Raw genomic sequence first — 25,900 nt, forward strand, 5'->3', positions numbered from 1 at the left:
CCCTGAGGGGGCAGGGACCCCTGTGTCCTGGGGTGTCCTGAGGGCCCTGCTGGCTGAGGGAGGGTGGGGGTTGGGAGTGTGTTACCAGGTGACAAAGGAGCATATGGACCACACCCTTCCCAGCTCACAGGGAGGCCTAGACAGTCTTCCTTTTCTAATCAAATTTCTGAAATGAGTTATCTGTCACCAACTCCCAATTTCCTCACTGTCCTATGGACTTCTGCCCCCAGAGCTCCACCCACCCTAAGTTTCAAAGATCCTGAGGGGGAGAGAGAGGAGGCAAGGGGTTCCAGGGCTCAAGATAAGCATGGCAGATGTCGTCTGGCCCCCCGGGAGGCTGCCCTGGGGATTGTCTTCATGCTGTTCTCTCCCTGGATCAGAGGACTCTTGCTTTTTGGAGGAAGGAGTTATTTGTCGTTGTCACTTGAGAAACAATACTTTTTTTTTTTTGCGGTACGCGGGCCTCTCACTGCTGTGGCCTCTCCCGTTGCGGAGCACAGGCTCCAGACGCGCAGGCTCAGCGGCCATGGCTCACGGGCCTAGCCGCTCCGCGGCATGTGGTATCTTCCCGGACCGGGGCACGAACCCGTGTCCCCTGCATCGGCAGGCGGACTCTCAACCACCACGCCACCAGGGAAGCCCGAGTAACAATACTTTTTAAAGGATGGACTCTGTTCTCTGATTATATACAGTCAGTTAAAATGGAGTGGGACCCCCAAGTTTGCGTCTATGGGTTTGAGTCTGGGCCACTCCTTGAACAGTCCACTTTGGACCGGATCTTACTATAGGTCCTCCCTCAGAGGGTGAGGACTGAACACCAGAATAAACATACGAGCAGGCCCGCACATCTGCCGCATACACACGCTCACTACACAGTGGTCTGGTGGTGTTGATGTTGGTCATTATGTCAAGGAGAACTCACAGCCCTGCTTCTGGGGTACAATCATCCAAGTAACACTGAAATTACATTTCAGAACCGTTTGTCATCACTTAAAGATACAGAACGGAAAAAATAAAGCAGCTCACCCCCTCCCCTGGTGGGGGGATGGGATGTCAATGATGATGCTTCTTACTTTGCTCTTAACCCTGCTGCTGACTGGGACCCCAGACTATCCTGAAACCCAAATGCAGACTCAGCTCAGATGAGCCCTGAGCACGTCCTCAGGGGGAGATGACTAGAGCTTTGTTCTTCGGAAAACCCAGGGTCAAAAAATTCCACGGACCCTTCAGATGAGATGTCAGGAGACATGGGTGCTCCGTGGGAACTGGGGGCACTAGGGGATCATCTTCCTCTATCTACTGGTTGACCACCACCCACCCTGAGAGCCTGTTTGAGGAGGTTCACGTGGTAACAGGCCAGTGGCCCCCAGTGTCATGCAGTTTTCAAAGGGCGCCTGAGCCTTAGAAGAGACTTGGAGAGCAGAAACCCCAGGTGGGAAGGAGGGGGTCCAGATCTCAGGGGGACCGACCTAGACCTCCCAGGTGCCTCCCCGTTTTGAGATTCTGAGAAGGTCCGGGCTATCTCTCCAGTTTCCAAACCCGAGTGAGGGCCACGCCGTCACGGACGCCAGCCTGACGTGTCCGTGTCCGTGTCCGTGTCCAACGACAGGGCCCGGAGAGAGGAGCCCTAGCCCAGGACCACTCTTTGAGGGCCCGGTTCCTGCCGCCCCTCCCCCGGCGCCCTCAGTCCTCAGGCGCGGTCACGGGGTGGGGGGGGGGGGAGGCGAGGGTTTCAGGGAGCTGGGGCCGGGACTGAAGGCGCAGGTTCGGGAGCGCGGGGGCGACTGGGCCCAGCGGGAGGGGGCGGGGGTGAGCGGATGATGAAACTGGCCCTCGGCGCCTCCCGCGCCCCCGGATTGGCCGGTTCCAGGGCGGCCGCGCCGCGGATTGGCTGGGGCGGGGCCCCGGGCGGGGCCCCCGGCCCTGGGTGCCGCGTGGCGGGCGCGCAGCTGCAGGGAGGGGGCAACTCGCGCCGAGTAACTGGGTAATTGGGAGCCAAGCTGGGGGTCGGGGTTCGGCTCGGGCGGGCGGCCGTGTCGCCGAGCAGAGGGAAATGCAAGTCCGCGCCCTCGCCTCCGGCGTCGGGGGGCTCGGACCTGGGGGAGCGTGGGCGTGCGGAGGGGATTCGGGCGTGGGGAGGGGACTCGGGCGTGAGGGCGTGCCCCTACCCCATGCCTCTTCCCGACCCTTTCCGGAGGCTGGCTCGCCTCTCCCTGCCCCCTGTCTGGGACCTTCAGGAGCAGGTCGGGACGCCGCGGTGGGCGGGGGCACCGGAGTGGGGGAGCGTTAGACCCGCTGGGATGGGGGTCACCGGTCGGCGGTGGAGTGGCCAAGCCTGGCACTGCCCGCCTAACTTCTTGTTCTGGATTCTGCCCCATCTTCCCGCAGCTGCTCCTGCGGAGACGGTGCCAGCTGTGAGGGCAGTGGGCGCAGGCCTCCAGACACCATGAGCGTGGGCTTCATCGGGGCTGGCCAGCTGGCCTTTGCCCTGGCCAAGGGCTTCACAGCAGCAGGTAGGCGCTGCGGCCAGGAAGAGGCCAGGCCAGGAAGGGGCCAAGCGTGAGAGGGTGGGCCAGTTACTCTTCCCCAGGCTGGGAGGTGAGGGTGGAGTCTGCATTAACGTGCCTCATTTGAGCACTGTGGGAAACGGTAGCCTTGGAAGGTTTGGGGTAAGGCAGGGGTTGCTGTCTTACCCTGGGTGGTGCGATTTCTGTTCTTCCTGAGTATGTGGTGGAGGGACGCCAAGACTGGCCTTGAGGGAGGAACTCTGTCTCTCACAGGCGTCCTGGCTGCCCACAAGATAATGGCCAGCTCCCCAGACATGGACCTGGCCACCGTTTCTGCCCTCAGGGTAGGTGCAGGGTGGAGGGTGACCGGTCAGTGTTTCTAGAGGCCAGTGTGTGATAGCCTTGACCCTGGAAGGCCAGGAGTAGGGGCCCCAGAGGGAGGCACCATGCCACAGTCCCCCACGCCAATGAGAAGAGGGTCCCTGGGCTGGAGTATCTAAAAGACCCTGCCTCCTGGCCTGCAGATGGGTCCCCTCCCTATGCTCTTGGGAACTTGGTGACCGGCACATGTGCCGCTGGTGGTCAGGAATGGGGTTCCCCAAGTGGAGCCACCACAGGGGATCACAGTATGGGGGCCAGGAGAGACCACCTGGGGGCTGAATACAGTTTCAGTTTGCCATAGCTGAGTGGAGGGCTTCATGTCCAAGGGTGGGGGCAGGCTACCAGCTTGAGACCACTATCCACACCACCACTCGCACTTGACGAGGTGGTCAGGGGTTTGGGGGCTGCAGCCCTAGGTGGGGTGGGCTGGGACTGTGGTTCAGATGCAGTTTCCCTTGTCCGCCCACAAAAAAAATACCTTCCAGATCAGGATGCTTCCTCCACTTTTGGGTGGGAAGGGCAGTTAGAGGGTGTCAGAGCCCCGTGCCTTGAGCCCCCAGCCCTGCCATGCCCACATTCCCATCATCCTCTGTGCTGTTCTACACGAGGGGCTCTTGGCCTGCGGGGATACTAAGGGGGCCAGCCAGCCACATACAGCAGGCTGAGCTCGCCTTGGCGCTCCCTGCAGAAGATGGGGGTGAACCTGACGCCCCACAACAAGGAGACCGTGCAGCACAGTGACGTGCTCTTCCTGGCGGTGAAACCACACATTATCCCCTTCATCCTGGATGAGATTGCCGCCGACATTGAGGATCGGCACATCGTGGTGTCCTGTGCAGCTGGCGTTACCATCAGCTCCATCGAGAAGGTGGGCACTGTGGGTCAGGGTCCAGCGGGGTCTGGAGATGGGGTGGAAGTGTGCACTGCAGAGGGCTCAGGAGCCCTGGCGTGCTCCACACCTGGTTCTCCATCTGTGGGATGGGTGTGTTTGCATAGCTCACAGAACTCAGGAAGCGTTCAGTTGGGTGAGTGTGTTCACGCCCTCACCCAGCACAGCATGCTGGGCAAGGGGCTGGGATGGACACACAGCCAGTTTCTCCCCCAGAAGCTGACAGCGTTCCAGCCGGCCCCCAAAGTCATCCGCTGCATGACCAACACGCCGGTCGTGGTGCGGGAAGGAGCCACCGTGTATGCCACGGGCACCCACGCCCAGGTGGAGGATGGCAGGCTCCTGGAGCAGCTCATGGGCAGTGTGGGCTTCTGCACGGAGGTGGAGGAGGACCTGATTGATGCTGTCACGGGACTCAGCGGCAGCGGCCCAGCTTATGTGAGGATTGGGGAGGGGCGGGGGCAGTAGGCAGTCCCCAGGACCTCAGGGCATGTCTGCCCATCTTCCACCCTCCTCCTTGCTCTGGGCCCCTGTGGGCAGAGCTGCTGGACTAACCACTACGTAGAGGAAATGGAGAAAAGACCTGGGACAGCAGCTTAGGTGCTTTCTCTCTGCAGGCATTCACAGCCCTGGATGCACTGGCTGATGGGGGTGTGAAGATGGGGCTTCCAAGGCGCCTGGCAGTCCGCCTCGGGGCCCAGGCTTTGCTGGTTAGTGTTCTTCCTGACCCTCTGGTGGGGGCCACTCCTTACCAGGACCAAGACTGGTGCTCTGGGGTGGATGGGTGGAGAGTCAGTGGGTGCTGTGTTGGTTGGGGCTGGGAGCAGTACCCTCACAACCTTCAGCCCCCCTCTCTGGCTTCAGGGGGCCGCCAAGATGCTACTGGACTCCGAACAGCACCCAGGCCAGCTCAAGGACAACGTCTGCTCTCCCGGCGGGGCCACCATCCACGCCTTGCACGTGCTGGAGAGCGGGGGCTTTCGCTCCCTGCTCATCAATGCCGTGGAGGCCTCTTGCATCCGCACACGGTGGGCCCCCGCTGCTGCCCGCCCACTCAGTCATTCACTCACCAGATGTTTATCAAGCTCTGGCCTAGCAGCGGGTAGGGTGCGGGGAGCCGCAGGGAGCCCTGAGGTTCCCTGGGGTGGCGGTGTGCAGCATCCCTCACCACTCTCCCATCATCCTGTGAAGAGGGGCTGCCCTCTGGGCCCACACTGGGCTCCGCACGTGATTTCACCACTTGTGGCCTTCAGACTGGGGTGGTCATCCAAGCCAGGGAGGCAGACCAGGGGGAACCTCTGTGGGGCTGATGATAACACCTTCCTCTTGGCCTTGCCGGGGAGACTGAGAGAGTTAGAAGCACAGGATGCGCTGGCACAACGACAGCACATGAGAGCTGAAAGAAGTCCAAAGAACAGGGGACAGACAGGCCTCCAGGATGGACAGGGCTCTTTCTCACCACCCTACCTGCCCTCCAGCCCAAGCCCACAGGCCTCTCTGCCACTGCCTGACAAGCTAGAACGCAGTGCTGCTCTCCTGGCACCAACCTGCAGGGGAGACAGATGAGGCATGTGTCCCGTGCTCAGGGCCAAGAGGGCTCAGTGTCTGGGGGGCTGCTGGTAGATTGGGTGACCCTGAGCTGGCTTGAAGGAGGTGAGAGGCAGCTGAATGGCAATCTAGGGGAGAGGTAGCTGGCAGCGGGAACTGCAGGGGCAAAGGCCCTGAGGTGGGAGTGACAGCACAGCAGCACCCTAGGCCGGCAGGTGCTGGGAGCTGTGGGCTTCTTCCCACTTCCCACTTGGACCCCTGGGCTTGGAAGGAGGCGGAGCCCTGGACACAGCCCTCCTCGCTGTCTCCCCAGAGAGCTGCAGTCCATGGCCGACCGGGAGAAGGTCTCACCAGCTGCCATCAAGAAGACCATCCTGGACAAGGTGAAGCTGGACTCTCCTCCTGGCACCTCACTGGCCCCTTCTGGCCACTCCAAGCTGCTGCCCCGCAGCATGGCCCCGGCAGGCAAGAAGGACTGAGGTGTCCCACCTGCCTGCAGGCCACTCTCTGCCTTTTCCTCCTGGGCTCGGAGCTCTGTGCTGGGAGTGTCTAGCCCCAGGCCTCACAGGATGTCCTCACATTGGCCCACTGCCCGTGGCTCTGGTCCACTTGGGTCAGTGGAGTTGTAGCCAGGGAGGGGGCACATCACTTCCCAGTGGGAACCTCCATGGTCCCCAAGTGTGTCCTGGTCCAGAACAAGGAAGGATTCTCTGATCTCAGCCTCCCCCTTCCTCTGTCCCCAAACTAGGTCAGGACCACCTTCCTCCAGAGCTCAGGAGGCTTGGGGGGTTTCAGCACCCAGTGTCAGCTGGCTTGGGCTTGAGTACCAAGGTCAAGGTCCCCCCCGCCCCGCCCACCCCAACCATGAAGGCCCAGCCAAGGAGAGAGCCTTATCCCACTCCTGCCCTTTCTCCACTCCACTCCTTCCTCAGTGTGGGAAGGGCCAGAGGGTCCCTGGAACCCAGCAGAAGGGCCCATGGTTCTTGGCCAGCGTGACATTTGAGGAAAGGGCTCCTCGGATGGTTGAACTCCCAAGGCCCCAATACACTCAGGCCATCATCTCCCATTCCTGGCCCGACCAACAGACGCTGTCATTTCTGTCTCTGACTTTTTAGGTTAAATAAATTGGTTTCCAGCCCCAGTGTCCTGACTTATAACTTTGTCACCACCTGTGGAGGGAAGCCCAGACCTGTGCCAGGGGGTCGTTGCTGTCCGATGTAATGTTGAAGGCTGAGCCAGCAGCCCACAGGCCCAGAGCCCTGCATTCCAAGGCAGCCAGTCTGGCTGGTGGGGCTGAGTCTCCAATGAGCAGAGGGGGAGGGGGCTTCTGGGGCCTCAGTCACTAGAGGCATGACTGGAAACTGGCACTGTAGGCTGGGCTTGGCAGGCCCTGCTGTGGGAGGGGCATCAGCCTCAGCACCCTCTGTGCTTCCTGGTTTGGTGGGGGCAGATGTCTCCCCAACTCACCCAGGTGAGGCTAAGGGCAGGTGAGGAAGAAGCTTCCTAGGAAGGTGTATTAGGGTTCTCCAGAGAAACAACCAGTAGGAGATGGCTTATATATATAAAACAGGGAATATAGAAACAAAAGAGATTTATTATAAGGAGTTGGCTCACACAATTATGGAGGCTAGCAGGCAGGCTGGAGACCTGGAGAGAGCCAATATTTCAATTCAAAGGCCATCAGGCAGGGAGAGCTGATGTTGCAGGTGATGTCTGAAGGCAGACTGATGGAGAATTCTGTCTTACTCTGCAGAGGGTTGGTCTTCTGTTCTATTCAGGCCTTCAACTGCTTGAGTGATGCCCACCCACATATGGAGGGCAATCTGCTTTATTGGTTAAAATGTTAATTTGGTCTAATATTGAAGTCTACAGATTTACATGTTAATTTCATGCAAAAACACCCTCACAGAAACAATAATATCTGGTCACCCCATGGCCCACAGGTTGATGTAAAATTAACCATCACAGGAGGCCCACAAGATCAAAGGAGCTGCTAGGTCAGAACCCTTTATGGGGCCAGGAGGGCTGACATTTGTTTGATCAACAGTTACTGAGCATAGAAACAGTAAGACACTCACACACACACACCCGGGTTAGTATATCAGAGGAGCGGGGCTGGGTGTCTGTAGGGTGTTGGCAGGGGGCACCCAGGTGAAGTGATGGGTCCCAGGAGGGGCAGGGGAGGGGACCAGGAGAGCCCCTGGGCAGAGGTTTTCCAGGAACTACATTGCAAGGTCTCAAGTCCAGTTCATTTCCTTCCCCTGGGTCCACTTAGAACCAAGGCCTGACGCAAGTGGGGTAGGGGGCGGGAGCACTCTGCGGACAAGGACCCGACCTTCCAAATCTACAGGAGACGAAAAACAGAGCAAGTGAGGGGCAAGACCACATACCCTTGCCCCTGCCAGGGTGGTCCAGGTCACACCCCATGTACCGACTGCACAAGGCCCTCACGGGGCCTAGAGTCCCTACAGGGCCCTCCTAAGGCATAAGCCCCTGGCACAGGCCACCATGTTGGTGGATCGAAGCTGGCATGAGGTGGGCTGTGGGCCTCCCCTGGCAAAGTACTTGGCAGTGCAGGGAGACCCTGGCACCCTCCCTCTGGGGAAAAGATGTCCCAGAAGAGATTGTCCCAAAGGCCACACATCTGCCCAGGACCAAAGCTTCCCCCTGACTGTTCCCTTAAGTCAAGGCCAGTCTCACTGTTTGAGTGCCTGCTGTGTGTGGCAGGTGCTGACCAATAAGACAAGGGGGGCATGCTGCTCCCACATGTGCCCTGGGTCTGGGGTCTGGAGGAAGCCAGGAGGTGGCTCTAAAGTGAAGAATCACACGTCACAGCCTGGGAGGAGGCACAGGAGTCCAGACGAGCTTTGCGGCGGGCTTTGAGCCACCCCGTGAAAAACACACTGGGTTTCAGCAGGCAGGAATGTGAGCCTTGGTCCCAACCACCAAAGGCCAGATGTGGGGAAGTGGGGCAGAGCCACACTGGCCTGAGAAGGGGTGTGATGCGGGGAGAAAGCTATGAGGTCTCTGGTGTTCTGCAGGGACTGACACCTGGGGAAACCCCTGCAAGTGTGAGCACAGACCTGAGCAGAGCAGGCCAGAAGGAGTCGGCAGCTGGTGGTGAGGATGCTAGAGATCCAAAAGGACCTCTTTCTTGGCCTCAGGGGCAAGTCTTTGTGATTTAGTACAATAAAAGTTGAGGGCTTGGGCTTCCCTAGTGGCGCAGTGGCTGAGAGTCCGCCTGCCGATGCAGGGGACACGGGTTTGTGCCCCAGTCCGGGAAGATCCCACATGCCGCGGAACGGCTAGGCCCGTGAGCCATGGCCGCTGAGCCTGCGCGTCCGGAGCCTGTGCTCCGCAACGGGAGAGGCCACAACAGTGAGAGGCCCGTGTACCGCAACAACAACAACAAAAAGTTAAGGGCTTTAGAAGTCTTGCCCTGGGCATATTAAGGCCCTATAGTCTGTGAGACTCGGGCTTCACCCAGTGCAGCGGGACATGCCCTGCCCTTAAAGAGCACAGGATGATAAGACAACCACATGCAACCCTGCAAAGCAGAAGATGACAAGGTGCTGTGGGGTTCAGAGGGAAGCTACTGGAGTCTGGCAGGGAGAGCTGCTGACACCTTGATGTCCCCTGGCTCTGGGGGCCTCCTGGGTTGGCCTCCATCATTCATTCAGTAGCACTGAATCCCCTTGAGGACCCAGCTCATTCAGTAGCACTGAATCCCTTTGAGGACCCAGCAGCCTGTCCCTCACTCCTCCCTCTTTCAGCTCACCTGATTTCTACTGACCTGCTTGGCAGGGTAGATCACCCTTCCTGCCTTTACACTTGAGAAGGTAAGTCAAAGTAGAAATTGGATCCCTTCAATTTCCCTTCTTTTCGTCACCTCTTTCTCTGGGAATTTTGAACAGCAGTGAGAACTCCTTATAGAAAGTGCAGGAGCAGACATGGACCAGTGACTTGAGTTCCAGGCAGATGCTGATGAAACAGGAAAGGAAAGGTGCAATTCCTACATCAACTATTAATTCAACAGATGTTTACCCCACACTCACCCTGAGCCGGACTCGTTCCAGGAACCGCCTGAGTCCTTGTCACTCATGTGAGCTCTCGGGATGTTGCGTGACGACAGACCACACTACACAGAGGATCTTGGAGGCGGCCTTGAGCAGACTTAAGTTTTGAATCCTGGACAAGCCCTTCACCTCTGGGAGCGTATGGGTCTCCTGTGTGCCAGGCCACTGTTCCTGGCAGGGACGAGACCCGCTCCAGTTACGTAGGCAGTGCATGCAGTCTGACAGGCGGCATCAGAAACACCATGAGAATCTTCTCCATAATGCGTGGGGACCTCGGGTCCGCACCTGCACCCTGGACACGTGTCCTTCGAGACGTCTACACAGAAGGCTCAGGAGAGCATTTGGGCAGGATCGCCAGGCCCCGCCTCGAAGGGGGCGTGGCCGGTCGGGAGCGCGCGCCCGGGCCAGTCCCGCGAGACCTCACCTACCGGGCGCGGCTTGCGTTGCCCAGGCGACGGCGCCCGGGCGCGCAGGCGCAGTGCGGGCGTGCCCCGCCCCCGCCGCCGCCGCCGCCGCGCCTTCCCCTTTAAGCCCCAGCCGGTCGCGTCGCCGCTTCATGAATGGAGCCCACGTGACCAAACATCATGTGACATCTGTGGAGCGGCGGCGGCGGCGGCGGCGGCGGCGGCGGCGGAGGAGGATCCGGAGCCCCAAGCCTGGTCCGGCCCGGCCTTCCCAGCGCGCTCGGCCCGGCCCGCGCAGGCGGCGAGCCCCCACTCTGGGCCCGGAGCCCCCGCGCGGCCAGCCCCGCGCGGCCTCGGAGCGCCCGCCCCGCCCCGCCCCGGCCTCGGCCCGCCGGGCCCGCAGTGTGGTGGGTGAGTGCGGCGGCGGCCGGGCCGGGGCCGGGGCCGGGGCCGGGGACCGGGGCCGAGCGGGGGGCGGGCGGGTGCTCCGATCTGGGGGCGGGTGCTCGCGGGGCCGCTGCTCCTTCCGGCGGCCTGTGGCCGCGTGGTCCGGGTGCTCCGGGCTTTGGGTCTGCCCTGTGCCCTGCTGGCGGCCCATGCCTCGATTTCCCTACCGGTCCGGAGCGGCTCCTGGTCCCTCCGCCGGGGGTGCTGGGGTGGGCGCGCGGGCCCGCAGGGGCGGGGTGGGGTGTGCGCTGGCCTTGCTCGGTGAAGCCGGGGAGTCCTGGAGGGAGGGACGGCCGGGGTGGCGGGAGGAAAGGGTGGGGTCGAGCGGGGCGCCCAGGGCTCCGTGGAAGAGCTCGGCGGCCCCAGCCTGAGCTGCTGATTCATCAGGTGTCTGTGTCAACGCCTCCCAGGCTCGGGGTCCTCGGCTGGCTAGGGGGAGGAAGCGGCACGTGGGGGGGGGGGCTGGGAAGACCCTGCCCGCTCCGGCTTCGCTCCGTCACACGCTTGCCAGAGCCCAGAAGGAGACTTGCTGAGTCATCAGCATGAGGTCACTCGATGCTCGTCCTGATGCCTGGGGGGATTAGAGCTAGGGGCCTGAGAGGCCGGGAAACAGGGGTAAGAGGGAAACCGTGGGGAGTGAGAAGGGGCCAGGCCCCGGGCTGGGGCGCCTGCTTAAGTTTGGGCTGATGTGGGAGTTTAGGGTAGGGTGGATGAGGAGTAAATGGAGAGGTCACGATGCAGGTTATCCCGGGGTAGAGGGTGAAGCCCCTGGCCTGTTCATCCCCTCCCAGGCAGGATCTTCTCAGGCTGCTGGTCCCTGACCCGCCTCTGGGACAGCTCCCCAAACTGGGAAATAGTTCTGAGTGAGAAGAGGGGAGGAGCTTAGGGGGGCCGTGCTTGCGGGCTGGGAAGTAGGCTTTCCCTATGACTGGTCTGGTTGGCCAGGCTGGGAAGTCTCCCGGTGGGAAGAGGCCGAGGCAGTGGGAGAAGGAGGGGTGCCTGTACTAGAGTCCTGGGTGACAGTGGACAGGGCAGAGGGCGAGTAGGCGCAGCTCTACCAGGAAATTGCAAATGAGAGGAGGCAGCAGGATTTAGACTCTGATCAGGGGAGCGAGGTGTCTGGTGAGCAGGCTGTGGCTCTCTTCGCAGCCTGGCCTTGGGGTCCGGGTTGAGGCTGCGGGTGGTGGTAACTTTGAGGGCGCCCAGCAGGTGGACTGGTGTGGATGGCATGGGTTGAAGAATCCCAATCACCCAAAAGTTGTTCCACTTGAGGTTGGGGCACAGTATTGTGCAGGTTAGCAAAGAACGTGGCCCTGATGGGTGTCAGGCCAGGTGGTAGGGACTCCTGGGGAGTGACAGCCTCAGGGTGGTGTGGCTTGAGCCATTTTTCCTGGGTGTATGAATGGTTCCTGGTCTTCAGGGGTGGGGAAGTGTTTCGTCTAGACCAGAGCTGACCATTCTTGCCCATGCGTTCATGGCTAGGTAAGGCTGACCTTGTAGTTTGTCCTCAGGCATTCCCTGCCACTGCCCTCTCCCCCATCCCTGAGCTTATAGATGCCAGATGTTTTAACACTTCAGCTGATCTTTTGGCTGGAATTTTATGCCCCAGGAAAATGCAGATTCCTGGAGGGATGTTTCTTCAAATCTTCTCAGCTACTTATGCTTTGGTGGAAGTTAAGTTTTAGACTTTTTTCAGAGGGCTTCTGGAGGAGGTGGGTCTAAAGGGCAGGGTGGGAGTGTAGCGGGCTAGGTGGGGGCTCCAGAGTGACCAAGGCCACACCTGCCTTGGCTTGGGAGGTTTGGCCACTGGGGTTTGCAGGACAGGAGAAGGAGCAGGGGCGGGCTGGCCGCTTGTCCTACTGTCCATGCCCTGGAGTTTGGGCCCAGGGGAAGGGGATGGAGTTCTTTCCCCTTTCTGGCTGGCTCTCACCTTGAGTGGGTGGCCCTGGGTACCTTGGTGGATCAGTGCCCTTGGGACCACCCATGCCTTCTCCACAAAATGTGCTCAGCCTCAGGGGGAGCAGAGGCGGGAGGAGGGCTGAGGGTTCTCCTTGATCCGGTCTCTGGGATCCCCTCCCTCTGGTTTCTAGAGGTGTCCTGAGCCATCAATCCCAGCCCATGCCCAAAGGCTGTCTCTGTCCCATCAGTGTGTGTCCCCAGGTAGTGGAGATAAGGCCAGGAGGCTGGAAGCATGGGGTTTGCTGAGACCCACCCCTCCCCCACCCGAGGACAAGCACACCTTTGATTAGGAGGCGATTGGCTTCACTTGTGCTGAGTTCAGGGCTTCTGTGGAGGGTGAAATCTGCCGAGGAGGCACTTTTCAGCTCCCAGCCGCCACGCTCGGCACTTTTCTGTGTGATCTCTTCAGGAAGTCACCGTGTGCTCAGCATTCGTGGGGTGGAGGGAGGATAGCGGGTGGGAAAAGCTGGTGCCAGGGCTTTTCCTTTGGACTGACAGTGGCAGGACCAGTGCAGTGACACTGTACCTGGACCTGAGGTTGGGGGAGCTCCTTCAGCTCTGCCTTGAGGTAGGCGTGGGGCCCTGAGGACCTTCTGGCCTCCAGCTCCTCTGCTCTGGAAGAACAGTGGGGCCGGAGCCTCAGGGCATGGCTGTGGGGAGGCGTCTCTGGCCCCCTTGCCTGCAGCCTCGCATCCTGGTGCAGGGCTGGGTGAGGAGGGGTCTCTATCCTGAGTGAGTGTTTGCCTCCACCTCCCCAGCCATACTTCAGTGACCTGATAGGGCTGAGAAGACCCCGCAGCCCCAAATTGCCTGAGTGCTTGTAGCTTCTCCAGGAGGGCAGCACAGTGCTTGTTAGGCCTCCGTTTACCTCCCTGCATCTAACCTGGAAGGTCATGGAGGGAGTTGGTGGGGGGCAGAGGGGGTCCAGCTGAGCCAGGAATCCCAGGACTAGGTGGGTAAAAATGTCCTTGGCAGGGCTGCGGAAAAGATGACCAAGTGGGTGGGAGGGGGGCCTCTGGTTTTTGTTCCTTGCCCTGTGGGTGCGGACCCTGAGCAGGGAGCCAGAGAGTAGTCAGTGGCCAGAGAGGGCTGAGCAGGCCGCTGGGGGGTCGATTGTGGGCACTCTTGTGAAATACCCTGGATCGGGTGGGGCAGAGTACAAAAGGCTGCAACCCAAAGCCACAGGATGGTTACTCCATCAGCAGCAGAGGTGGACAGAGAGGGCCAAGGGGCCTGGGGCCCGACTTCTCCGGCTGCAGTGTCTGCCACCAGTAGGTTTGGGGAACTCCCACCAGTGTTACAGACAGAGTCTGAGCTGGTTGGACAGCTCCGCTTGCTGCTCTTCAAAGTGAGCAGTCTGGGAGAATTGGCGCTCTCCTGCATCCTCCCCTCTGCCCGAGTCCCCAGTGGGGACGCCCCGTGAGCCTTCCTGGGAGCAGGGCTTTGCCCCAGACCAGCTTAGGGGAGGTAGAGCCCTGGAGTACACACTCACAGGGGCGCTGGCCCCGGCCCTCACCTGCTGTTGGCCAGGCTGGCCTTCGTTGCCCCAGCAGCTTGCTGCTGCCAGTCCCCTGGAGCTGTGTTGGCTGGCGGCCTTGGGGAGTGCCAGGCTGGTGAGAGAGCGGGAGCGATGTGCTGAGTCAGCATGACTCGCCAGGAACAGCCGTGCTCTGGGGCGCACTGGGGTTATTTTTAAAGCTCCCGGCTTCCTTCTAGGCTGGCCCCTCCCTCATCCTTCTAATCTCTCCCCTGGCCCCTTTTCTTGCCTCTGCCTCCCTAATAGCCCTTCAGTTCCCCTTCCCCCATCAGACCCTCCTGGTCTCCCACCTGGTTCCCTAGGGGCAGGGTGGACAGGGAGCAGCCCAGCTTGGGAGAGGCGAGGCTGAAGGGCGGTCCTTGAGGCCAGGTATCAGGGGAATGGGCAGGCTAGGGGTGAGGCTGGGGACTGGGTGCCTTCTCCTGAGTGGGCAGAGGCTGTAAGGGGGCTCAGGGCTCTGTGTGGACTGGGGAGGGGAAGGGTCTCCAGGGTCCTGACCTGCGCTCCCTGTCTCACAGAGTGCCTGCTTGCTGTGCCCTCGGGTTATGACGACCCCCAATAAAGGAAACAAGGCCTTGAAGGTGAGCAGATAGGGTGGGCAGTGTCTCAGGGCTGGGGTGGCACAGGGGCAGACTGCCCCCACTTGGCCTGTGACCTCGTGCGCTATGCCCTCCCCAGGTGAAGCGGGAGCCGGGAGAGAATGGCACCAGCCTGACAGATGAGGAGCTGGTGACCATGTCAGTGCGGGAGCTGAACCAGCACCTGCGGGGCCTGTCCAAGGAGGAGATCATCCAGCTGAAGCAGCGCCGGCGCACGCTCAAGAACCGCGGCTATGCCGCCAGCTGCCGCGTGAAGCGGGTGACCCAGAAGGAGGAGCTGGAGAAGCAGAAGGCAGAGCTGCAGCAGGAGGTGGAGAAGCTGGCCTCGGAGAACGCCAGCATGAAGCTGGAGCTCGATGCCCTGCGCTCCAAGTACGAGGCCCTGCAGAACTTCGCCAGGACCGTGGCCCGAAGCCCTGTGGCGCCAGCTCGGGGTCCCCTTGCTGCTGGCTTGGGGCCCCTCGTCCCCGGCAAGGTGGCCGCCACCAGCGTCATCACGATAGTAAAGTCCAAGACGGACGCCCGGTCGTAGGGACGCGCTTGCCCAGGCGGGTCTGCAAGGGGCCAGTAGGCGCATGGCAAATTCAGCAGCCCTGTCCCCTTCTCCCTCCCTCCTCTTCTTCCTCTTCTCTTCTTTTCCTCCTCTCCTACCTCCTCCCTTCCCTGCAAAGCACAACCTGCACCCCAGGGGCGCCGGGCTGAGCCCCTTTGATCTCGTCGTTGTCATCGTGTGTTTTGTACGTTGGGATTGGTCAGTTTGGTGGTGACGTGGGGTCGCCCCCGCCCCCTTTGTACCATGGGCAGGTGGGCTTGGAGTCCAGAGTCGGCCTGTGGGAGTGGACAGAGAGAAAGATTGACCGGGTGCTCTGGGGCACATGTGTCCCTGAGCAGGGAGGGTTGCAGGGCAGGAGAGAGGCTGTTCTCGCTGCAGAATGGCCCACAGGCTCTGACAGCCGCCAGGCTAGCGGGGGGCCGGGCAGTTCACTCTCAGCTCGGCCTGCAGGCATAGACGGGCACTGCTCTGCAGAGTAGGCTGTCCCTGAGGGCCCTGGACAGGCGGGCCACCGGTCTGGCGCTGGCGGGGATGGGGTGTCGTGTGGCTGTGGGCCGGGGGCCTTGGCACTCACACCTGACGTGTTGCACTGAACAAGACCAAATCACTGGTTGTGAGCGTACGTGAAGGGTGTGTCCAGTGTCCTGCGATGGGTCCCGTGTCACTGTTTACATGACCTATTTGTGTGGTTACATAGCCCTTTATTTAAAAGAGAGAAGTTCCTTTTACGAAGTTATTAAATTATATGTTTAAAAGCTAAAGAAAAAAAAAGCTGCAGAGTATTTATAAAACTGTCTTTTTTAAAAAAAAAAAAAAAAAGCGAGAACATTTGACCGTATAAACAGAAAAGGGAAGAAAGTATAATAGAACTTTGCTAGTTTAAAAAAAGAAAAAAAAAATCCTTTCTTGTAAACTTACAGACAAGTCTTTGTGGCTGTTGAAGTTTAGTTTTTATATACACAGAGTTATCAGACGTTATTTATAAAACTTAGTTAAAAAAAGACAAAAAAAAAAAAAGCCAAGCCGTGAGCGACCAGAAGGCGCGTCCTGACGTCCTCTTTGCTATCTCTTTTGCAATTGTACCGAAAGTGACTTACTCCTTTGCCCTTCCTGCTTCCGTCTCTTGCCGGTGCCGTGGTGTTGTCTGTGCCTGGTGAGGTCTTGTGCAGCGTCACGTGCTGGTGCTTCTGGTGACCTTTGACCTGTGGGTGTCACTTCTTGTGTCTGTTCTCCCGTGTTTGTTTTTTGGATTTGGTTGTGGTTTTGCTTCTGCTGGCTTGTCAGGCCTGGGCTGTAGTGCCAGGCTGCGCCTGCTCCAGTGGAGCTTGGGATGTCTGTGCCTCCAGCCCAGCCTCTTCTGCTTTGGCGCCCACCCCAAGCCCCTGGGGGGTCAGATGCAGGGCTCTGCCACACCCCTCTGCTGACCCTTGGTTTCGCATGTGTGTCTCAGGCTTGGGCTGATCCAGTGGCAGGGTAGGTGAAACTGGGGGTCATCCTGGGCCCCCTTCCCGCCCCCTCACTACTTCCTTGCCCACCGTCTCTGGCCCTGGGTGGGGGCTTGCAGGGACCAAGGAGTCACTGTGGGTGCCTGCCAGGCCAGGGCCAAGCTGCCCCCGACTGTCTTCCTTCTGGCCTCCAGTCAATGTGTTTGGGCTCCAGCCACCAATCTGGGGTTTGTTCCGGTGGGTTTTGTGTGGGCCTCAGCAGGGGAACCCCAGGGGCCCGCGGCCCACTCATCCCAGAACTGTTTCCATGCTGCGGGACGGTGCTTCCCAGGCAGAACCAGGTGGTTTCGGGGCCCACCTGGGGCAGCCCCTTCTCCTTGCCTGAGGGCCTGGGGGTCTCCACCAGTGCCAGACAAGGGCTACGGTCTCCAGGGCCAGGTCCTGTCCCCCCTCTCCCCCTGAACATGCTGGCAGCTCTTGGCTATGGGCCTTCTTTCAACTCCCTTTGGGGTCTGTGTCTTCCAGGGATCCACTGCTTGGCTTGTGGAGGTGCTTCCCCGGGGCTGAGCCCACCTCCCCGTCCTGGCCACTTGGTGAGGCAGCCAAGTCTCCCAGACTTGGCTCAGGCAGCTGCTCGTAGGCATGTGATGGGGCTGCCTGTGGTGCCTGCCCCCCAAGAGGCTACTGCCCTGGCTCTGGCCGTGTGGGGCTTGGCTACTCCTTGGGGTTGCTGGTTGGCTTCTCTGGGGGCCCTGAACCCCTGAAAAAGCACAGACAAGTGGGCTAATGAAAAGAAAAACAATGCGGCCAGGCAGGGTTTAACCTTGTGGACAGCAGAATCTTCATCCCAGAGTTTATGGTGTGCCCGTGGGATAGGAGGGAGGAGGTGCTGTCAACTTCTGTTGTCTTGATGGGCTGATCTTGGCCGTAGATATTCAGAGACATTCCTGGCAGTACCCAGGTTGGCCTGCAATGGAGATTTTGACCATTGACTCTGAATCACTTAGTGGCTTCCTTTGCCTCCCTGCAGTCTGGCTTTGTCTACCTAAGGTCCAGACGAGAGTAGTCGATGTTTCTTGTAGCAGCAAGTTGGAATCACATCATAAGAATCCCTAAAGAGAGATCATGCCGTGTCCTGGACAGGGGAAGGGACAGGCTCCCTGTGTCCAAGTATGGTTCCCACTTTTATCCTGGCTGGGAGGTGGTCCTCCATCTCTGTGCACCCCTGCCATGCTGTAGACCTAGAGAGAGGAGGGTTTGAGGGTGGGCATGTGCTGAACAGAAATTGCAGGTCCTTGGTTTGGTTTACAGACGCTTCTGGAGTTAGTGAAGCTATACTTCCTTTCGAGGTTTTTGGATTTGGAGCAACTGTTCCTCGGGCCTGGGGAGCATCCTGCTCCCGTCAAGCCAGTCTCTCTGGGGCTGCTCTGCCCCTTCTCCCCTTCACTTTGGTTATTGACAGTAGATCCTGTTTCCACATGTGACTGTTCGGCGTCTTTCCGATTCTCGTTAATTCGTTTTTCCTACTGTGAGCGTGTTGTGTTCTCTCTCCTCAACTTTTTGACACAGCGAATTGAGGGCTTTGGCCGAGGCCAAGTCTCCCAAACTTGTCCGCTAAGTAAACCGTAATGTGCACCTTCCTTCACACCTTGCCCTTGCCCACCTCCTCCCTATCCCAACGTGGACACTCAGATTTCAGAGGAGAACCCTTTGAGAACAGGTCAGCTCCTGCCCAGAGTATGGCCCCAGGGAGCCCTCCCCATGGCTCCTGGCTGCTGCTCCAGGTGGCACTGCGTTTGTGCAGGTGAGAGGTGGTGGCTGCTGTGTGTTGTGCTGGTTTCTGCCGGGTGCCAGGCCTCCCTGGAGGCTTTTCTACTCTTGGTCCAGGCTTCAGGTCTGGGCATAACCCTGATCAGCAGCAGCAGCCTCGATGGTCGGTGCCTGGGCCCACGGCTCTGATCAGCTGCAGCCTGCTTTGGGATGGGTGGTCGAGCCCCATCTTGTCCCTGCGACTTCCCTCTCTGGGGTGGCCGGTTGGCCAAAGCTTCCGTCCACAGCTGGGAAGCCACAGCCTGCAACACTGTTTCCGCTCTAGGATCTTTTAAGTTACTTTTTTAGGCTGTGGTTTGGTGAAAGGAACCAACACATTAACGATTTTTTCCCCCAGAAGCCACTGAATAATTCTTGCTGGCCGTTTTTCGCCTTCCTTTTGGCTGTCTGGTTTTGAAGCAGATGGGAAGAGGCAGGGGTGTGCCCTCGAGACTGATGGCTTGTCCTGCTCTGGCCCGTGTGTCCTGAGCATGTGCTGTACCTGTTGGACCAGTCGCACACATTTCCACCCCACTCTGCAGCAGCAGCCTTGGTACGTGGGTGTCCCTTCAGTCTGAGCTAGAGTGTAGGAGAGCTCGTCCCCGATGACCTGTGAAGGGGGACCCCTCTAACAGCCTCATGTCCCAGCCCCACCCTTCCCCACATCCCCTCAATCTGAAGCCTTTAACCAAACGGGAGTGGGTACAGAAAGCCTTCTCCTGGCATCTTAGGGCAGCAGGACAAGGGCTGTCCAGTGTGTCCAGCTCTGCTGCTCTCCTGGCGCTGAGAGGTGGGCGGAGCAGAGTTGATCAGACCCTGCCTGCCCTGCCTAGGGCTGAAGACAGGAGGTGGGGTGGGTACGCTGGGATCTGCCGGGGTGGGCGGGGGTTGTTGAAGATCCAGGTGGGGAGGGGCCCCACTGGAGCACTCTGGCTGACCTGGGTGGCGGCGGCCTCGCGCCCTCCCTGCCCTGTGCAGTATTTATTGCTAAATTATTGTCCAGGAGGGGCGGCACTGGGCCGGGCCCCGGGTATTTATTGCTGTACATAGTGTATGTTTGTGATATATAAGGTTTTCTTTATTTTGTATATGATCAATAAACACCTTTTAAAGAGACTGGCAGGTGCTTCCTTGGGGCGACGCAAGGGCGGGGCGGAAGGGCGGGGCGGGCCTCGCGCGCATGTGTCGGCGCGCGGCCTGCCGGGAGGCGGAAGCGGAAGCGCGAGTCTCCCCGGGAGAGATGGCCGCCGGGGGTCTGAGCCGGTCGGAGCGCAAGGCGGCGGAGCGGGTCCGGAGGCTGCGGGAGGAGCAGCAGAGGGAGCGCCTCCGCCAGGTACGGCGTTGCCCGCCCCGCGCCGCGCCCCCGGTCCGCGCCGCCCTCACCGCCTGCCCCGCGCCCGCAGGTGTCGCGCATCCTGAGGAAGGCGGCGGCCGAGCGCAGCGCGGAGGAGGGCCGGCTCCTGGCCGAGAGCGAGGACCTGGTGACCGAGCTGCAGGGTCGGAGCAGGCGGCGCGAGGGCCTGAAGCGGCGGCAGGAGGAGGCGAGTCCGGGGCGCGGGCGGGCCGGGCGGGGGCGCGGGCGGGCCGGGGCCGGCTCACGACCGGCTTCGGCGTCTCGGCAGGTGTGCGACGACCCGGAGGAGCTGCGGAGGAAAGTCCGGGAGCTGGCTAGCGCCGTCCGCAACGCCAAGCACCTGGTCGTCTACACGGGCGCGGGGATCAGCACGGTAAGGAGACGAGGCGGGGACGGCCGCGCCCCGGCTCGGCTCCCAGGTTGTGCGAAACACGGACCGCCGGGGGCGGGCGTGGGGCGCCCCCTTCTGGGTGTCGGACCCCAGCACCGAGCACCGTATTCTGTGAAGCAACAGTACCGATTCGCAAAAGCTCGCCTTAAAAGCACCTCTTGAGGGTCTTTCTTTTCTTAGAGAAACTCAGAATGACTCTTTGGAACTTCGCTAAGTAGATAAACATTCTTAAATGCTTGAATATTGTATCGTACCCAGTTAGAAACAGGAAAGGAAGAGGGATAAAAACGGGATGTCATAGTTTGGTGCTTGTCCCAAGGTTATATTGGCAGAGCTAAACCCCAAACTACCTTCTGATTCCCCATTCGTTGTGTGTCCTGAATGTTGAAGTAAGGTAAGTGGAATACAAGGCAGTATGCATTAGAGTGCACCAGGTAAGGAAGAGAAATGCTTTGGCTTTTGATACGTTTTATCAGGAAGCTACCTGGGTGGTAGAATGTGACTAGCTTTGACAGTGTGGATAGCACGTTGTTTAATTGCTGGGTGCAAGTTGAGTGTGACCTACATGTAGGCCCAGCAGAGGTGAATAGCAAGGATTTCTGTGGAGAGGTCCGTAGGTGATGATAATAAACCCTATAAACGAATGACTGTAATGTGAAGCTGGCTGTGCTAGGCTGCTAGAATAGAAATCCAGATACGCCCTCTGTGGTCTCTGAGAGCTGGGAACCCATCTGGTGGTTTTTTTGTGAGAGGTGGCATTGAGTCTGGGCCTTGAAGGGTGGGTGAGATTTTACAGACACTTACGAAGTAAGACACTCCATACAGGGATGACTGAAGAAGCCCAGTAGCGAGAATGTGTGAGGTGTGTTAACTGCTTTAACTTACCAACACCTGGAGCCCTGGCACATGTGAACTCTTGTCATTAGATTATGTAAAAGCAGTAATACCACCTTTTAAAGAACTGTAAGCAGCTACTAAAGCCACATGCTGCTCACTAATTTGCTCTGAGTGTTACTGTTTGAGGTTCCCTTTTTCCATGTGAGTCAGACCCACTGGTCAGGTGGGCATTTTTCTGAGCTTTAGCAACAGGGAAGAGACAGGGCTCCCTACAAGGGAGGTCACTCACACCTCAGGAAGCACAGGGCACCTTGATCCTGGCACACTCTCTGTTTTCTTCTCTCGGGGTGGCTCTGTTTCACTGGATTGGGAACTTGGGAAATTCAGTAATGTTTATCTCAGTGAAGAGGTTGGTCCGTGTGAAGGTAGGCCAGGAAACACTTACAGCATCAGGATGTGAGAACGTGGAGGGAGGTGTGCAGTGAGCCTAACCAGTCCTCCCTCTCAGTATGAGGACAGACATGGCCACAGAGCCCAGGCTGTACTACATGCTAGAGAGTCTCCCAGGGCGGGCAGGGCTCCTTGGAGCCTAGAAGGATGAGCTGGACCAGGTTTGGGTGCAGGGGTCCTGGCAGAGGGAAGGAGCCACAGGGGGTGCCCTCCATCTGGGGGGACAGGTTAGACTAGGAAATGCTCAGCCTGAGGAACGAATTGAGGCCAGTCTGTGGGCCAGCACTTCTCAAAGTGCTGGGAGAAATTATTGGGAATTCTGCCAGTGGCTACAGTGATGTCTTTTCACTGGGCTTATCTCTTTTCTGAATCTGCAGGCAGCTTCTATCCCAGATTACCGGGGTCCTAATGGAGTGTGGACGCTGCTTCAGAAAGGAAGAAGCATTAGGTAAGCAGCCTACCACAGCCTTCCCACCTAGTTGAGCAGGCACCTGACCTTGAAGCTCTCCAAACCTTCATTTCCCTTCTACCTGGCAGTGCTGCTGACCTGAGTGAGGCCGAGCCGACCCTCACCCACATGAGCATCGCCTGCTTACACGAGCAGAAGCTGGTAAGAGCCCAGGGTGGCTGGTGTACAGCCATCCTTCGGTATCCCCCTTGGATACCAAAAGCTGAGGGTGCTCAAGTCCCTTGTATAAAATGGCGTAGTGTTTGTATATGACCTGCACACCTCCCCCCATACTTTATTATTTACTTATTTATTTTTAAAATAAATTTATTTTATTTTTGGCTGCGTTGGGTCTTCGTTGCTGCGAGCGGGCTTTTCTCTAGTTGCGACGACCAGGGGCTACTCCTCGTTGCGGTGCGCAGGCTTCTCGCTGCGGTGGCTTCTCTTGTTGAGGAGTTCAGGCTCTAGGCGCGCAGGCTCAGAAGTTGTGGCGCACGGGCTTAGTGGCTCCGTGGCATGTGGGATCTTCCTGGACCAGGGCTCGAACCCACGTCCCCTGCATTGGCAGGCGGATTCTTAACCACTCACTACCAGGGAAGTGCTCCCCACCCCCATACTTTAAATCATCTCTGAATTAGTTGTAATACCTAATAAAATGTCAGTGCCACTTAAACAGTTATAAATACAATGTAAATGCTACACAGATACTTGCCAGCGTGTGGCAAATTCAAGTTTTGCTTTTTGGAACTTTCTGGATTTTTTTTCCCCGAATATTTTTGATCTTTGGTTGGTTGAATCTGTGGATGTAGAACCGTCGGATACGGAGGGCTGATTGTACTCACTGGGTCCACGGCGAGGACCGGGAGGGCCACCTTGGTGCCCAGGTGACAGCTGCATCCTACTTCCATCAGCTAGTGGACCCTGAGATGAGTGCCCACCAAGCAGTTTAGATTCCTGGTTTGAGCCTACCTCTACTCCTCCTGTGTTTCCTCTCCAAGAGTAGAGGGCAGCCTCTCCGCTGAATCATCACATAGAGGGTCCACACAGGCCCAGAGCTCGTGAGGGTAGCCCCTTCCCCTTGTGTTTCTCTTGCATTTTTCCCACAGACCTCAGGAGCCACCTAGATACAGGGGAGGCTAGTAGGAAACCTCTGGAGATCCTCTGCTAAGCACCTGCAACCGAGTGGGGAAGGGGTCGAGCCTCCTGGGCCTTCAAGGACCTGAAGCGTGATGACCCAAGAGAGCATCAGTTTGGGCCCCAAGCTCCTTTCCAGCCAAGAGGGGGCGGTGCAAACATTTGCCCTCCTGGGGGCTCCTAGGGCTTCTGAGTCGTTGGGGGCGGGCCCAGTGCCCTCCCCACCGGAGCCTCCTGAGTCCTGCTGGGACCAGCCTGCTGCCCTGGGTTTGCCTTCGATGCTTTGTGCAGGGTCGGAGTTGCCGCTGGTTTGGGGGCTCTGGGGTGGGCAGGGCTCGGTATGGTTTCACTCCTGAGTGCTGCTTCCCCCCTTCCTCCTGCTGACTGCCACTGTCGCCCTTCCAGGTGCAGCACGTGGTGTCTCAGAACTGTGACGGGCTCCACCTGCGGAGCGGGCTGCCTCGCACAGCCATGTCGGAGCTCCACGGGAACATGTATATCGAAGTGAGCGGTCCCTCTGGGACTCGGGGGCCTGGGCAGGCCAGTGGCTCCTGCTCACAGGGCCCTACTCTCCTCAGGTCTGCACAGCCTGCACTCCCAACAGGGAGTATGTGCGGGTGTTTGATGTGACGGAGCGCACCGCCCTGCACCGACACCAGACCGGCCGCACCTGCCACAAGTGCGGGGCCCAGCTCCGGGACACCATCGTGCACTTTGGGGAGAGGGGGACGTTGGGACAGCCTCTGAACTGGGAGGCGGCCACCCAGGCTGCCAACAGAGCAGACACAATCCTGTGCTTAGGCTCCAGCTTAAAGGTATGCGAATGGCACTGTGGATGGGAACAGGGGTGAGCCTGCCTGCAGCTGTCCAGCTCAGCCTTAGACCCCAGCTTCCTGTAGCCTCCTTCCCTGGTGTGTGTGTGTGTGGTCTGTCTGTCCATCCATCCGTTCCCGCAGGTTCTAAAGAAGTATCCACACCTCTGGTGCATGACCAAGCCCCCCAGCCGGCGGCCCAAGCTCTACATTGTGAACTTGCAGGTAACTCAGGTGCTCAGAGGTGCCTCCTTAGACCTGGGCCTTAGGAGAGCCAGCAATCCCTGGGACATTTATGTCCCACGCTAATGCACCACGAGGTCTGGCTGAGTAGGGGCCAAGGCCAGCAGGCCATTGGGAAGGAGTGAGGTGCTGTCCTCACTTACCTTCTCGTGTCCCCAGTGGACTCCGAAGGATGACTGGGCTGCCCTGAAGCTGCACGGAAAGTGTGATGATGTCATGCGGCTCCTCATGGATGATCTGGGCCTGGAGATCCCCCGCTACAGCAGGTGAGGGGGCACAGACACATCCCCCACTTCCCTGCCGCTGTGTGGATGGGTTGTGTCTGTTGTCTTTTGTGAGCTGAGTGTAGAGAAAGCTCTGAGCTGTGGCAGATGGCATCTGAGGCGTGACTGCAGTGTGGTGGCCTCTGCAGGGACCAGCCCCAGCATTGGCTGAGGTGTCCTGGCTGGCGTGATTCCTGCGGGGAGAGGGAATCTGCCAGGGCACGCCTGGATGTCCCCCTTCACCTCAGGCAGCCTGGACGGGAAGGTGCCTTGAAGGGATGTGCTCTCAGCAACTCTGCTCATCAGAATCTGGGTGCACTTGGCTTGGGGAGCTGGAATACTTTGGGGAAGCTTAAACAAATTGTGCCTTAATACAGAATTTGTGATAATTTAGATGTGGTGTGTGTATTGAGTGAAAAGTTTACACTTTCTTTCTCTGTGAATTTTCAGGGTCTTATAGGGGAAATCAATAACTTCTTTTAATCAAAGGGTTGGAGAATTAAGGATCCCTTCACCTTCTGGGCCTGGCAATTCTTGTATGTTATGTTTGTGGTGTTCTGTAATGTGGGCCTGTTGTGTACTGTACTTTTTTTTTTTTTTCCACATTAACTTAGCTCATTTTCTTTATCAGTGCTTATCTGTATATTAAGTTTATGATATGTGGTTCTACATCTCAGACACATGATCTCTTCACGGTGTAGTGTTTAGGCCGCGCCTCCCTAGTCAGCTTCCCTCCCGTCGAGTCCTGCAGTCTGGGAAGGGGAAGAGGGTCTGGTCTGCCTGTCCCTGGCCGTACAAGTGACAGGGGGTACCCAGAGGTGGCTAGTGACTCACCCCTCCTGGGGCTACTGCCGCCCTACCCCGTGTGTGCACAGCCCCCTCAATCACCGACGAGGACTGAGTTCTGCAGAGGCTGGGCTAGTCTGGGTGCTGGCCTTTGAGTTACTCGCGGAGCTTACCCCTCTCGCAGATGTTCTGGAGCTACCACTGAGCAAAGCCCAGCCATGGTTAAGACGTGGGAGGGACGCAGGGTGACCTCAGTCAGCTTTCCCGTCCTGGGGCGGGTTGTGATTGTGAGGGGCTCCCAGGCACGCCTGACCCAGCTTTCCCTTTGCGTAGGTGGCAGGACCCCATCTTCACACTGGCCACTCCCCTGCGTGCGGGTGAAGAAGGCAGCCACAGTCGCAAGTCGCTGTGCAGAAGTCGAGAAGAACCTGGGCCTGGGGACCGGGGTGCACCACTTAGCTCAGCCCCCGTCCTGGGCGGCTGGTTTGGCAGGGGCTGCACCAAGCGCACAAAAAGGAAGAAAGTAACGTAACCTGTTGCTTGACCGAGAACAATGATGGCACTTTGCAAATGGCCGGCACTCTTCTTCAGGGGCAAGTGGCACTGTTAAGGCCAGCACTGCCCCTGGAATTCTCTGGGGGTGACATTCTCACCCTGACATGTTTAGCCATTTGTCATTGTGGAAAGCTCCCTTGCACTGCTGTGGTTGCCCCCCGCATGGGCCTAATGATGGAAGACACCTCGCCCAAGCAGCCTCTTCTAAAGAGGTGGCAGCCACACCCTCTGTGAAAACAGGACTCGGGTTATTTCACACCTGGCCAGCAAAGAGGAAGCACACGGCTGCCTTACCTCATTCACTAGGCTAGTCTCAGGGGCCTCAACTCTATTTCTACCACTTCTTACTAAAAATGTTAAATTTATAGAAGCCTTTTTCTGTATTGGGTATGCTGCAAAGGAGTGGTTTTTGAGCCTTGGCTCTCAGCAGGCCTTTTTATTGTTATTAAACATCTCTGCACTGTCTTCCTCGT

At 58.7% G+C, this 25,900-nt stretch overlaps 3 protein-coding genes across 5 annotated transcripts; all 3 read left to right on the top strand.

Annotated features, from left to right (window-relative positions):
• Positions 1-2,446: 2,446 nt before the first annotated feature.
• PYCR1 (pyrroline-5-carboxylate reductase 1) lies at positions 2,447-6,466 on the top strand (the record flags this gene model as incomplete). 3 transcript variants are annotated; one of them, XM_079724830.1, is made up of 7 exons in its annotated part: positions 2,447-2,513; positions 2,781-2,851; positions 3,577-3,756; positions 3,994-4,215; positions 4,395-4,487; positions 4,642-4,805; positions 5,639-6,466. In XM_079724830.1, the coding sequence occupies 7 exons, from the start codon at positions 2,447-2,449 to the stop codon at positions 5,802-5,804; spliced, it is 963 nt and encodes a 320-aa protein (XP_079580956.1). In that variant the 3' UTR covers positions 5,805-6,466. The 3 variants fall into 3 exon arrangements, with proteins under 3 accessions (XP_079580956.1, XP_079580957.1, XP_079580958.1); XM_079724831.1 differs by lacking the exon at positions 4,395-4,487; XM_079724832.1 differs by lacking the exon at positions 3,994-4,215.
• A 7,803-nt stretch (positions 6,467-14,269) lies between these two features.
• On the top strand, positions 14,270-16,184 carry MAFG (MAF bZIP transcription factor G). Its single transcript, XM_079724855.1, has 2 exons — positions 14,270-14,329; positions 14,427-16,184. The coding sequence occupies exons 1-2, from the start codon at positions 14,294-14,296 to the stop codon at positions 14,877-14,879; spliced, it is 489 nt and encodes a 162-aa protein (XP_079580981.1). The 5' UTR covers positions 14,270-14,293; the 3' UTR covers positions 14,880-16,184.
• A 3,210-nt stretch (positions 16,185-19,394) lies between these two features.
• SIRT7 (sirtuin 7) lies at positions 19,395-25,892 on the top strand (the record flags this gene model as incomplete). The annotated part of the gene is made up of 10 exons (XM_079724826.1): positions 19,395-19,487; positions 19,558-19,695; positions 19,777-19,881; positions 21,564-21,634; positions 21,724-21,796; positions 23,174-23,272; positions 23,347-23,583; positions 23,725-23,805; positions 23,983-24,089; positions 25,206-25,892. The coding sequence occupies 10 exons, from the start codon at positions 19,395-19,397 to the stop codon at positions 25,402-25,404; spliced, it is 1,203 nt and encodes a 400-aa protein (XP_079580952.1). The 3' UTR covers positions 25,405-25,892.
• Positions 25,893-25,900: the final 8 nt, after the last annotated feature.

Source organism: Hyperoodon ampullatus (assembly GCF_949752795.1).
Source record: "Hyperoodon ampullatus genome assembly, chromosome: 19".
Classification (NCBI taxonomy): Eukaryota; Metazoa; Chordata; class Mammalia; order Artiodactyla; family Ziphiidae; genus Hyperoodon; species Hyperoodon ampullatus.